Here is a 13099-nt window from a genome sequence, read left to right on the forward strand (position 1 = left end):
GGGGGAGTAGGGTTTGGAGCTGTCGGGATCTTCACTGCCGCGGGTCTTCCGGCGTCAGGATTTGAACAGCCGGATTTCATACCGATCCCGTTCCTGTGTCTCCTTTGATGATGTCAGCAGCCAGAGCCCTGGACACGCGTGCAGCACACTGCAGATGACAACAACAACAACAGAGGCAGCATTCCTGCAGTCAAAGGCTTTTATTCCAAAAATTTGCAGTACAGCCATGCTCATGTGGAGTGATGAAGAGGTGAGGGAGTTGCTGACCATAAGGGGTGAGAAGGAAATAAGAAGACATATAAAAGGCACAGTGAAAGACGCTGTTGTCTACAAAAATATAGCAAAGGTCCTGGAATCCCGTGGCTCCTGTAGGACTCAGCAGCAAGTGGTATATAGGCTTTATGCACTCATTGTTTTTATGAAAGTGCATGACCATAATAGGAATAGAAGTGGAGCTAAACACTTAGAGTGACAATACTATGACATGTGCCAGTGTTTTCAGACACACAGCATTATGTACACCTGTTAGCCTGTCATCCAGCTTAGCAGCAGGGGAAAGCAGCCTGCCCTGTGCCTTGGAAACCACTAGCAGCGTGCCAGTCTCCCAAGCAGGCCCATCAGCCTCACAAGCATGGCCATCCTCGCCACTGTTACTACCAGATGACCCAGACGACAGCAATCCGCCATTATCTGTGGCCCATGATGACATCGTTTCACCAAGCATTCAGGCGGTTGTTGAGACACAGGCTGATGCCAGTGGGACGCCCAGAAATAGCCAAACCCCAGCTTTGCGCAGAAACAGTAAGTATTAAATAAAAATACAACACATAACACCTCACATAAAAACACACACACATAACACACACATGAAAAGCGCATAATATATGTTGCAGAGTGTAGCTTGTGTGGAGTGGGAGGAAGGCCACAAACACATTTGCTAATACAACTGCTATTTTATATACGCTCACTGCTGATTCATTTTTTGTTTTTATTATTATTTCCGCAGTATATACGGTTCCGCCAAAGAGAAAAAGACCCAATAAAACAGAACAAGCAGCCCGAGTTATGACAAGTGTCCTGGTTGAAAAATGACATGAAATGGACGCTGTAATGTCTGCACAGGTAGTTGCTCATCTAGACAGGTTTCTGCAGGCAGAGCGTGATATGCGAAATTAATTGGTACCCAGCTCATGGGCATGATGCATCGTCACAGTAAGGAATCATATGAACGCCAAAGGGAATTCCAGATGGAGTTTCTAGAGCGAATGTTTTGTCGCAGTCAAACCCAGGTCACAATCCCACCACAACAGCAGCAGGCCCTCCAACATGACCCATTCCATTAGGTACAAAACGCTCTGTTCCTGGACTTCCCTCTTATTTTATGATTGCAGACACCTGTGCTGAAACACCTGACTCATCAATTACCTAGTTCAACTCAGGTGACTGCAATCACACATTAGGAGGGAAGTCCAGGAGCAGAGCATTTTGTACCTAATGGAACGGGTCATGTTAGAGGGTAGGCAGCAGGGTCCACACTACCCAAATCATCCTTATCCACTGTACAATCAGGCCCATTACTATGACCGTAATCATCCTCCTGAAAGCCAGGAAAACCCAGGTTATCCTGTTTACAGGAATTTATCATAACTGTGCATTTGGTTTTAAAATAGTTTGCCTACATCCTATGCCTTCTGGTGCTAAAATGTTATATGTTTCATATATTTATTTTGATTTTACAGTTGTTATTATATGTCCATATCAAGTAGGCAATGCTTTTAAAAAAATAATGCTATTTTCAATGTTCTGTTTTGCTACATTACATTTCGTATATGTTTTAATACTTATATTCAAAACCCTTTATACCACACACATTTGTAATGTGTGTTAAAGTTAAAATTTATAAACAGGTACACTGGTTGAAGCGAAAAATAAACCATTTTTATACCACGCATTTGCCTTTCTTTAGCTAACTAGTGAAGGAAGGTCGGCTGTTAGAGCTGCCTGGATCTGTTCTGCACTACAGCTATGGTCCCCAACATAGGCCATAGATTCACGGTCAGGGAGATCAAAATCTGACTCCTGCACACTCCATTCTGGCAGATATTGCTCCTTCCTAAGCTCACATTTGTAAAACAACACACAGCTACAACGTCAGGCATAACCAAGAGGTCCACATCACAGCGCTTAATCAGACAGCGCCAACGTCCTTTTAAGCGGCCAAATGCATTCTCAACAGTCATCCTTGCTGAACTCAGGGTGTGGGTAAATGCAACTTGTTCTGGGCCCAACTGTACATGTCAGCCAGCGCCGTAAAGGGTAGGCTGCATCCCCAATTATGTAAACCGGGATCTCGACCCCATCAACAGTATTGGATTTCTAATGAAAAAAAATTAAATTGGTAAGGTCCAAAAGCATAATCACATGGAGGACCCTGTAAAGTTACATGTACAGCCCTGTAGATTCTAACTATGGGCCTGATTCAGAGCCGGACGCTCTGACCAGAGCGCTCGCTCTGAATCAGGGCCCTCCTCCATGAAAATGACCACCCACAGCATATGCGAGCAGCCAAAAAGATGGTCACGATGGTCTTGACCATCGCGACCATCGGACTGGCGACGGAGACCCTGCGGTAGGGTCTCCCTGCCACAAGCCCTGGAGTGATTTTGGCTCTATCAGAGCCAAAATCACTCCCACTGACATCACTAGTGATGTCAGTGGGGCCGGCTTCAGACGGTAGGCATTCCCATGGGAACGCCTCCGTCTGGCAGGCACGCCCCCGGCACGCCCACCAAAGGGGGCGTGCTGTCAATCAACATCGACAGCACGCCCCCTTTGGTGCGAGACCCGGAGCGATGGAAAGCCTGTCGCTCCCCGGGTCTCGCACATGCGCACAACGGAGCTCCCTCCGTCGTGCGCATGCGCAGTGGGGAACATCGACCCGCTTGCGAGCGTACTGCTGCTCGCGAGCGGGTCTGAATGACCCCCTATGTCCTTTGAGTATAATAGTATACACAGCGCCTGATTCTGCAAGGATCTCAATTGCAAAGCTGCACGCAGGCTATAGATATGATGTATGCACGCAGGCAGCTTTGCTGTTGCAATCCTTGTAGATATGGTAATGCAGTAGGAGGCATCACTCCTCCTGTGCATTACTTATCCAAGCTGCGTTGTCCAACGCAGCATCGGATAATCTATGTAACATCAACCGGCTATGGTGACCCTTGGGGTCACACAGCCGGCCGCTGCAGTTGAAAGGAAGAGGCCAGAAAATCATTGACAGCCGACAGAGATCCTGGCCTCTTCTTTCCACTCCAATGGCAGCGACACGCTTCTGTTTCAGGAAACGGAGGCCATAGCTGACCCATCCCACAAACGGCAGCAGACTGTCAATCACTGACAATCTGCTTCCAGTCTGCAAGGGAGATCGCATACCCGCTCTGCACATGCGCAGAACATTGGGAATCTGCGGTCAGCAGTGCACTAGCTGAATCAGACCCATAGTCTGGAGCATGTAGCACAGCCAACAGTATTTGTACCACTAAAAATGGATTATACATTATGGCAGCATACAATAATATTTGTAGTGCCTATTAGGTTGTCAAACTACACATGCTGGGTATTTCTAGCACATGAGATAATTGTAATCGAAAATATTTAGGATTAGAAATCACAGTATGTAGAATTGATAAGTTTCAGCTGGGCAGTGGATGTAAAGCTAACCATCGCATACACCGTGCTGCTACAGCGAACAAGTACAGATAATATATTAGTATAACTGTGAATGTCTGCTATGACAGATGAGTAGAATATGACACAATTTGAAAATGAATATTATTTTCTTACCTCTCTTGGGAAAAGCCATCCGCCTCGGTCGTCCTCTGCTCGGCGGAACAGATTGGAATTTGCGAGGACTCTCGAGTCATGTGCTCATCTTGGCCATCCAATAAAGACATCTGTGAAGCTATAAATAATGTATAATAATAATGTATAATAAGTTTTCAAAAGTACACACATTAGTACATATTTACAAATTATAAAATACTCACTGGATAAAAATAAAAACTTACCAATACTTGTGGTCCACAACAGCCTTTAATACGATGGAATACCAGCCTTTTCTATTATAATAGTCTGCTGGGTTGTCACGGGGAGCAATTATTATTATCATTTATTTATATGGCGCCACAAGTGTTCAGCAGCGCCTTACAAAGTACATAAACAAATTGTAGACAAGCGACTTACAGAACAATACAATACAGGACCAGGACATGGATAATATATATTGCTACATTAGCGACCATAACACCCAGATAAGCAACAGAGCATAAGCAACCAAGTGTGAGGTGCCCTAGTGGTGAGTAAGAAGTAGATTAAACTAAAGTAGGGAGAAGCACAAGAGGGTAGAGGGCCCTGCTCGTAAGAGCTTACATTCTAAAAGCGAGGGGAAGACAAACAGGGGTGACACAGATGGGGTAGATGGGGAGGAAGGAGCATGTAGCAGGGAGTTAGAGTGATACCTGGAAGGCTTTGATGAAGTAGTGGGTCTTGAGAGCCCGTTTGAAGGATTGCAAAGAGGTGGAGAGTCTGATGGGGAGTGGGAGAGAGTTCCAGAGGTGGGGAGCAGTGTGGGTAAAATCTTACAGGCGGGAGTGGGAGGAAGTAATCAGCTGGCATGAAAGGCGGCGTGCATACGAAGAGAGCGGACAGGAGAGTGAAGGGAGATGAGATCAGAGATGTAATTTATGATTGCTGTCACTTGTATAGAAACGATGGGGATGTGTGTACCGTCTATTGCACCTGTGCACTGTGGATACCCAGGCCTCAGGAAACCTTGTATTGTATCCTCTATATGCTCTCCTTGCAGCAGGTTGATGAACCGCTGGTAGAGAGTATCCAGCAATGCCCGCGTCACCTCGTGCACTATGTTGCAGACTGTGGATATCCCAACTGCAAACAGACAGGAGAGTGTAAGGTTTCCTGGGGTAGCATACCACCACAATGCAATGACTTGTCTCCTGCTTGGCTATATGGGTTTCCTAAAGTTGGTGGACTGCCTTGAAAGTGCTGAGGTCAGTAGGTCCAGCAGGTAATAGAATGTCGCACGCGACATCCGAAAGTGGGCCATCCACTGCACATCCTCGAAAGCTTCCACAGTCAACATGAAAGCTTCTCCATGCTTGCGGTCTTGAGCGCCCAATCTTCAGTCTGTTGACATGTTAATTTTCAGGATGGTTGTCACGGTAGAGTATATGAAGCCTCTTCTCCTGCGCAGATATTGTCGGCGAGTGGTAGCCTTTTCAGCCACAAACTGCGCCCTCCTCCTCCTCATGAAATAGCTGTACAGTATGCTGCACATTGTCAGAAGTTGCATCATTCTCTCACTGGCTGAATGAAGCAGCAGGAAATCACAAACACTCATGAGCTCTGGAAAACACACAGGTAGTCTGTCAGCCATGATTGCTGCAATGCTGTGAGCAGTCCCCACCCCTCCCTTTTGTTCCCATTTGTGACCTCATCTATGTGAGCCTGTAAAAAGTCAGTTTTTAATGACATCCATAGGGTTTTACAGAGCTGACCCGGGCTCAGTGTGAACGGGGCCGACCCGGCAATAACCCAGGTTGGAGGTGCAGTGTGAAAGGGGTCTGACCTGGGTCACAGCCAAATCCGACCCATCTTCAAAATCCCGGGTCAGAGCCGAGTTTGCGATGTGAAAGGGGTACAAGTCCCATCCCCCTAGCTGGAGTCCGAGGTTATACCATGCAGTCGTTTTGTTTACAAGATGCAGCACATTTTTAGCCGGGCCTGTGAATGAAAGGGATGTTACCTGGGAAGACAGACAGCACACTACTACTACCTAGGTGATAGTGCAGCTATAAGTCTTTCCTACTACTGCGGTGGTGGAGAAATGTCCCTGGAGCCTGCTTAACAGGTAAAGCTTTATAAGCTCACAGTTGTCTAGAGAATAATTAGTCTTTGCCTCCAGCACCTACACAGCTTTTTATACATATTTATTTTATTTAACAGTTTCTTATCAACATTTGGGGGCATTATAGACATAAAAGTACAAACACTTCTCCAATTTTACATGTAGTATTTGAAGGAAAAGTATTAAATATGTTTTACTGCATACTTGCCGACAATCAGTTCCCTCCTTCTGGGAGGGAGCTGATTGTCGCCTAACAGCGGGGGGGGTTTGCCCGGCCGTGACATCACATTTGGCGTGGAGCCACGTGATTGCGTCATCGTGGCCCCGCCCCCTCTTCACAATGTTGTTATTTTTGGCATTGTGAAGCAGGGGGCGGGGCTACGATGACGGGATTCAGCGCAAATCACGTCTCCGGGCCCCCCACTGCGGGGGTTTTGATATTAACTCTGCGGGGGGTAGGGAGGGATGCCGGCTTCTGGGAGGCTAACCTGCCCTTCCGGCACCCAAGAATCAGGAGGCCCCGGCCAAATCGGGAGGGTAGGCAAGCCTGTTTTACTGTTGTGTAAAATTAAATCTAATAATTACCAATCTAGCTATTATATTCCGCGACAACAACAAGCACTGTTTTACCAGCATTCTTGCCCAGGAGAAACTTATAGTAATGGAGTTTTCATTATTGATGAATTGTTTGTTTGTGACCCCAACCCTATAAACTATGAACAACTAATGTTATGCCACGTTCCATAACATGAAATATGATCTGCCTTTTACATCACTAATATGAGAACACAGACTGGGCTTAAGAAAACCAGTTGGCAGAGATACTCTTTAAAGAAGGATATCTATCAAATACTTAGCTACCGTATAATGCTTTGTAGCTCTCGCCTTCCTACTATGTGCATTGCAGGGAGACGGATAACTTCCCTGACTGCGGTGAGTCATAGTGAAAGCCCTGATCTGCAAAGCTTAACATTGAGAGGTCTACAAATGTGTTATGTGTGGGGCTGTTTGCCCAAATATATGATTACAGGAACAGTAAATGTAAAGTTGTTAGAGCATGTGTGCCAAGTAGTGTAAAGTCTATGCCAAGCAAGAGCTGCTGTTCAACAGGTTCAAAGTACAGTATATCCTTCCAGGGCTCTGAAGGTAAGTGCTGGAAACTTGGCTGAATTGAGCGATGCTCTGGTAGGCAGATATTCCCTGAGCAGCTAACTATGGAAAGTGTTACGTTTTGGTTAAGATGGAGCTTCTGGCATCAATTATTCTGTGTGAGTATTCCTCATCATTCTTATTATATTTGTGCCTTTATAAGGAGCGAATTAGATAACCAGAATGAATGTGCCTTTTTTATAAGCTGTGACACCAGCAGGTCAGTCACTATAGCCAGGATAATCGTCTGCCTGTTTCAGAACAATATTTTGTGTTTATTAAAGCTCAGTTGTCCATATGTCTTGTACACATAGCTCCATATTTAGCAATATAGCGAACCAGCCGTCAGCAAAATGCTTTACGTATAACAGGTCTGACACTAAAAACTGACAATGGGGTACTAAATCAGCAAACCACAATCAAGGTCAAAACAGGCACTAAGTTCAGGATTAGCAACAATAAATAGTGATCAAATAGCACCTACAGTAGGTTAGGAAGCAAAACCCTTAATTATACATAATTCTAGGTCTCTATTTATATAGTTGCCTGCCTTCTATTTATGGTACATGCCAGACACCTGCCAATCCTACACAAAGCATAAAATGCATTAGAAAAAGGTTGATCAGGTAATGTATCTTACATAACAAGAATTTATACAGGCTTTATGAGGACAGAATTAGGAGAACATGTTTTGATTTGGTTATATCTAATATATGCATTTAAATTAATTCTAATGCTTTCTCTGTTCATTGTTTATCTATTCTCACACAAGACCTTCAATAACAGCAGTACTTAATAACGGGGATACGTTTAAGATGCCGGAGGACAGGATCCCGGACGTCGGTATACCGCCCCCAGAATCCCGATGCCAGGCATAATGCAGACGATAAAGTATAAACAAGACAAAGCAAACAAAAATACTACAGAGCACATACAGTATATCTTAACATAAAACTTTGGGGCTCATGTAACATTGAACACATTTATGCCCCAAGCTTTAGCAGAAAAAGACACATGCATAAAGAAACACATTAATGTGCACTTGTCTGGTTGGATCTCCATGACACATTCAACTCTACAAAACTTCCGTTTGGGTTCCCAAAACCAGAATTTATTGCACATTTCTGCTCGCCTCCTCAGGAGGGGTTGAGCATAAATGCTGGTGCCGGCAGTAGTTCGTGTCATAGTGGAGCAGCAATTAAATTGCTCAGTTGGGCGACGCCGGCGAAAACAATTGATTTGCCCTCAGTATCCGCTTTGACAGGTGTAAAAAAGCTGGTCATCTTCTCAGAAGTTAAAGAAGCCTAAGCTGTAAGTTTGTATTTTTTTTATTTAATATGGACCCTAATGTCAAACCTCACACCATGGGCAATTGAAAACACAGCACTGAACATTGAGCATAACACAGCATCATTGTTGTTTTCTTTAAATTTCTTAATGAAAGGAAAGTTATTACACAACTTATTAGTTAACTGACATTTTCTCTTAGGTGGTGGCATTCTTCAATAATTATAAATCTTATGCTTCTGCGTGGTCTCTTCCACCACTGACAGTGGCTGCACCTCCAGTGACAATGGCCATCCCTACAGCCACCCTCCCCCAGCAAACCAGGACATTTGGGCATTCCAAAGATTGTCTTCGGATGCTGGACCACAGACCCCAATTCCGAAACAATCCTAAAAAAAATGGGATGTATAGCATCACTAATCACTGTCATCATTGCATCTAGTTACATCAGCCATCCAACACCCACAAGAGATATCACTCCTGAGAGTATTATGTGCACCTGCATCCAGGTCTACAGTTGTAATTACGTTATAACGCCCATAATATCCTTGGACTATGCTCCATTCTCTCCCTCATTTATTAATATAAAAAGCAAGAAAGTGTGTCTCTGTCTGTTTGTCCTTTATGCATGGCCAGAGTTTTGGACCTAGCTCTGCCAAATTTGGCAGGGCGGTGTAGTTTGACCAGGATTAGGTTTTTGCCTACGTTTGAACTCTGTCAGGGCCACTCAACGTCACACAATCCCTAAAAAAGGAAACTCTTAAACTACACAGGTTCTTGGGCTGGCTCAAGTGGAAATTGACAGTCTGCTAAAAACTAGGGGTGTGCACCGGCCACTTTTTGTGTTTTGGTTTTGGATCTGGATCTTTCTTCGTGTTTTGGATCTGGATTGGTTTTGCCAAAACCACCCTTCCGTGTTTTGGGTTCTGGGTTTTGTGTTTTGGATCTGTATTTTTTTGAAAAAAAGCATAAAAACAGCTAAAATCACAGAATTTGTAGGTTTTTCTGCTCCTATGCTATTATTAACCTCAATAACCTTAATTTCCACTCATTTCCAGTCTATTCTGAACACCTCACACCTCACAATAGTGTTTTTATGTCCAAAAGGTTGCACCGAGGTAGCTGGATGACTATGCTAAGCGACACGAGTGGGCGGCACAAACACGTGACCCATCTAGGCGTGAAACTGCAGTGGCAGACAGGATGGCAGTTTGAAAAACTAGGCCCCAAACTGTACATAATGCAAAGAAAAAAAAGAGGTGCAAGATGAAATTGTCCTTGGGCCCTCCCACCCACCCTTATGTTGTATAAACAGGACATGCACACTTTAACAAACCAATCATTTCAGCGCCAGGGTCTGCCACACAACTGTGGCTGAAATGATTGGTTCGTTTGGGCCCCCACAAAACAAACTGGCAATTAATCTGTCCCTGCACAAACTGGCTCTACGGAGGCAAGATGTCATCCTCATCCTCCTCATCCACCGATTCCTCACCCTCTTCAGTGTGTACATCCTCATCCTCACAGAGTATTAATTCGTCCCCGCTGGAACCACAGGTCCCTCTGTACGTTCTGGAGGCTGGTCTCCCTGGAAGAGTTGATAATTCATTTTATGAACATCATCTTCTCCACATTTTGTGGAAGCAACCTCCTACGCCTTTCGCTGACAAGGTTCCCGGCTGCACTAAACACTCTTTCGGAGTACACACTGGAGGGGGGGCAACTCAGGTAAAATAGAGCCAGTTTGTACAGGGACCTCCAAATTGCTTCTTTTTCCTGCCAGTACAGGTACGGACTGTCTGACATGCCTACTTGGATGCTGTCACCGATGTAATCCTTTAACAGACAGACGAACGCTTGTCGCTGCTGCTTTGAGGATGCAAGTGCGGCTACAGCCCACACAATTCACAAAGACAGAAAAAAAAATAATAATATTTTTATTGTTTGTGGAGCGCACTTTGAGGGTTACACCACCCTTTAACAGACAGACGCACGCTTGTCGCTGCTGCTTTGAGGATGCAAGTGCGGCTACAGCCCACACATTTCACAAAGACCGAAAAAAAAAGAACAATATTTTAATTGTTTGTGTAGCACACTTTGAGGGTGTCACCACCCTTTAACAGACAGACGCACGCTTGTCGCTGCTGCTTTAAGGATGCAGGTGCGTCTACAGCCCACACAATTCACAAAGACAGAAAAAAGAAGAAGAATATTTTTATTGTTTGTGTAGCACACTTTGAGGGTGTCACCACCCTTTAACAGACAGACGCACGCTTGTCGCTGCTGCTTTGAGGATGCAAGTGCAGCTACATCGCACACAAGTCACAAACACATTAAAAAAATAGTTTTTTATTTTTTGGAGCACTTTGAGAGTTACACCACCCTTTAACAGACAGACGCACGCTTGTCGCTGCTGCTTTGAGGATGCAAGTGCGGCTACAGCCCACACAATTCACAAAGACAGAAAAAAAAAGAACAATATTTTTATTGTTTGTGTAGCACACTTTGAGGGTGTCTCCACCCTTTAACAGACAGACGCACGCTTGTCGCTGCTGCTTTGAGGATGCAAGTGCGGCTACTGCGCACACAATTCACAAACACAGAAAATAATTTTTTTTTTGGTTTGGACTGGAGTGTACTTTGGGGGTTACAGCACCCTTTAATGGTCAAGCCAGCCGGCCCTTTACTTATGACACAGGCGCACGCTTGGCACTACTTTGTTGATGCACGTCCGGCTACTGCGCACACAATTCACAAACACAGAAAATTATTTTTTTTTTGGTTTGGACTGGAGTGTACTTTCGGGGGTTACAGCACCCTTTAACGGTCAAGCCAGCCGGCCCTTTACTTATGACACAGGTGCACGCTTGGCACTACTTTGTTGATGCACGTGCGGCTACTGCGCACACAATTCACAAACACAGAAAATAATTTTTGTTTTGGTTTGGACTGGAGTGTACTTTCGGGGGTTACAGCACCCTTTAACGGTCAAGCCAGCCGGCCCTTTACTTATGACACAGGCGCACGCTTGGCACTACTTTGTTGATGCACGTGCGGCTACTGCGCACACAATTCACAAACACAGAAAATTATTTTTTTTTTGGTTTGGACTGGAGTGTACTTTCGGGGGTTACAGCACCCTTTAACGGTCAAGCCAGCCGGCCCTTTACTTATGACACAGGCGCATGCTTGGCACTACTTTGTTGATGCACGTGCGGCTACTGCGCACACAATTCACAAACACAGAAAATATATTATTTTTTTAGCACTTGGGGGGAGCACCCCTGATGGACAGAGCACCCCCTGGACAACACTACAGCACCCCTTTAGGACTGGGACACTGCACAGGACTTTGGAGTGGACACAGCCCCTATGGAGAACTGACTGCACAACACAGTCCAGCCAGCCCCTATGGACTTTGAAGTAGTGGACACAGCCCCTATTAACAACAGCAGCACAGCACAACACAGCCAGCCCCTATGGACTTTGAAGTAGTGGACAACAGCAGCACTACACTATACTACACTACACAGCCCTAACTCCCACCCTCCCTCTTCACTGTCCACAGCCGAGTGAGAAAATGGTGCCGACGCGGGTACCTTATATAGGATCCAAAACCCGCGAGACTCGGAAGGCGGGATGATGACGTTTTGCCTCGATTTCAGATCCGAGTCAGGCGGGAAAAGTCGAGCCTGACTCGGATCGGACTCGGATCGGGGGGGTTCGGATTTCAGAAATCCGAACCCGCTCACCCCTACTAAAAACCTGTGTGAAAGCTACAAAAGTATTCCTTCCTCACAGTCCGAGCAAGTGTCAAACTTTATGACTCCTGCAAGTTCATATTAAATCCAGAGTTAGTCCTTTTTAAAGTGACCAAAGAAATTTGTCAGGGGTGTGGTATAAGAGATAGACAGTAATTAGTTAGACAATGTCTAGATGGACACCAGATGTTAGACAGTTAATAGTTAGACAAGGGAAAGTTTGACACAGACAAAAGTCAGACACACCTAACTCTGGTGTCTGTCTAGACTAATTACTGTCTATCTATAGTCCGGAACCCATCTGTCAGCCCTCTGTGTTTGCATGCGAGAACTTTGGAGGCCACATAGCAAGATCTTAAAAGCCCCCCCCAGAGGTAAAAAAACCCAAATACATTTGCCCCCACGCAGAGGCCATTCATGTTATGCCACACAAAGCCCACTTAGGTTATGCCACACAGTAGTATCCCTTATACTCATTATGCCACGCAGTAGTAGTGCCCCTTATACATTATGCCACACAGTAATGCCCCTTTCACTACACAGTAATGCCCCTTACACATTATACCACACAGCAATGCCGTTTACAGATTATGCCACACAGTAGTAGTGCCCTATATAACACATTATTCCACACAATAATAGTGCCCCTTACACATTATACTACACAGTAATGCCCCTTAGAACACTATGCCACACAGTAATGCCCCTTACACATTATGCCCCCCCAGCAACTCACCTCCCCATCTCCCGCCAGCAGCCTCTCATCTCCCCTGTGTGCAATCTGCAGCCAGCAGGGGTGGATTTAGGGCCAGGCTGCCAGCTAATTACAGCTGGTGCACAGGCAGGCAGTGGCAGACATGGACAGACAGTGTCGGTGCAATTTGAATCTGGTGCTGGTCACAAGCCAGTTGCAGCTCGTGGACCAGGAGCCAATAAGAGCTGTCACTGCTCTGATTACCTCGCGATCAGCAGCGCT

At 45.4% G+C, this 13099-nt stretch overlaps 1 protein-coding gene across 1 annotated transcript; it reads left to right on the forward strand.

Annotated features, from left to right (window-relative positions):
- Window positions 1–1335, forward strand: LOC148508668 (uncharacterized). The gene is given in 3 exon segments (XM_088444282.1): window positions 1–489; window positions 491–801; window positions 1007–1335. Coding segments are annotated over 3 exon segments (732 nt in total). The 5' UTR covers window positions 1–154; the 3' UTR covers window positions 1093–1335.
- Window positions 1336–13099: the final 11764 nt, after the last annotated feature.

Source organism: Taudactylus pleione, unplaced genomic scaffold (assembly GCF_031769625.1).
Source record: "Taudactylus pleione unplaced genomic scaffold, aTauple2 ptg000352l, whole genome shotgun sequence".
Classification (NCBI taxonomy): domain Eukaryota; kingdom Metazoa; phylum Chordata; class Amphibia; order Anura; family Myobatrachidae; genus Taudactylus; species Taudactylus pleione.